Source organism: Arachis duranensis, chromosome 8 (assembly GCF_000817695.3).
Source record: "Arachis duranensis cultivar V14167 chromosome 8, aradu.V14167.gnm2.J7QH, whole genome shotgun sequence".
NCBI classification, from domain to species: Eukaryota; Viridiplantae; Streptophyta; class Magnoliopsida; order Fabales; family Fabaceae; genus Arachis; species Arachis duranensis.
Genome location: NC_029779.3, coordinates 36,996,984 through 36,997,890, shown reverse-complemented (window position 1 = coordinate 36,997,890; position 907 = coordinate 36,996,984). Strand labels below are relative to the sequence as shown.

At 29.2% G+C, this 907-nt stretch overlaps 1 protein-coding gene across 1 annotated transcript in view; it reads left to right on the top strand.

The window, feature by feature from the left end:
* The first annotated feature begins 426 nt into the window (after window positions 1-426).
* Window positions 427-907, top strand: part of LOC107462540 (ADP-ribosylation factor GTPase-activating protein AGD5) — a 6,268-nt gene continuing 5,787 nt past the window's right edge. The window contains exon 1 of the mRNA XM_016081140.3: window positions 427-682. Within this exon, the coding sequence (XP_015936626.1) occupies window positions 632-682 (51 nt within the window). The 5' untranslated portion in view covers window positions 427-631. The remainder of the gene's footprint in view (window positions 683-907) is intronic.

The window sequence follows — 907 nt, the reverse complement described above, 5'->3', positions numbered from 1 at the left end:
TTAAAAATAAATGTTTATACAATTGTCCAATCTAAATTTATTTTTTTAATAATTTTTATACAATTAATATAAAAAATAGTTATTTTTGATAATATGATATTAGATTATTAAATATACATATAAAACTGTATATTGATAGTACATCAAAATTAAATTCTAAAAAATAATATTATATGACTAATAAAATTTATTATATTTGACCAATACTTAACTAATTCTAAATACTAAATATTAAATTTTATATTTTAAAATTTAAATTCTTAAATTCTAATAGTATAATTAACTAATATGAAAAAATAAAAAAGTGTTGGTGCTCATATTTTTCAATTCTAAAAATAAAATAAAATAGTAAAAGCGTACTAGTAATAGAAGTCAAGGAGGGCGTCTCAAATGTGATTACTCCATTTTTTCTTCATTTCCGTTGTGTTTGTGTTGAGTTTATTTGGTCACATTTTATTCATAAATCAATCAATCCAACAAAAACAAGTAGTGGGAGTTTCAGAGAGAAGAGAGAGAGAAATTGCATCAAAAAGACCGAATTGACCTTGGACCTTCATCTTCCTCTCTCTTCCCTTCTAGGCTTCTGCTCCTAACTAACTCCTCCTTCGATTCGCTCAACCTCTTCGTCAACATGAACGAGAAGGCCAACGTAACCAAGGAGCTCAACGCCAAGCACAAGAAGGTTCGTCTTCTCGCATTCGCCCTTTCCTTTTTCTGATTCTGTTTCGGTTTCCGATTTTGATTACCATATCACGATGATGATTATCATCGTGTGTTTACTGAAATTGCCTCCGATCAATGATCGCTATTAGTCGGATTCGAAGTTCGAACATCGCTGTTCTATATGTGCATATCGCGAGATTTTGAATGCCAAAGAATTTGATTTTTTTTTTTTTTTGGTTTGAGC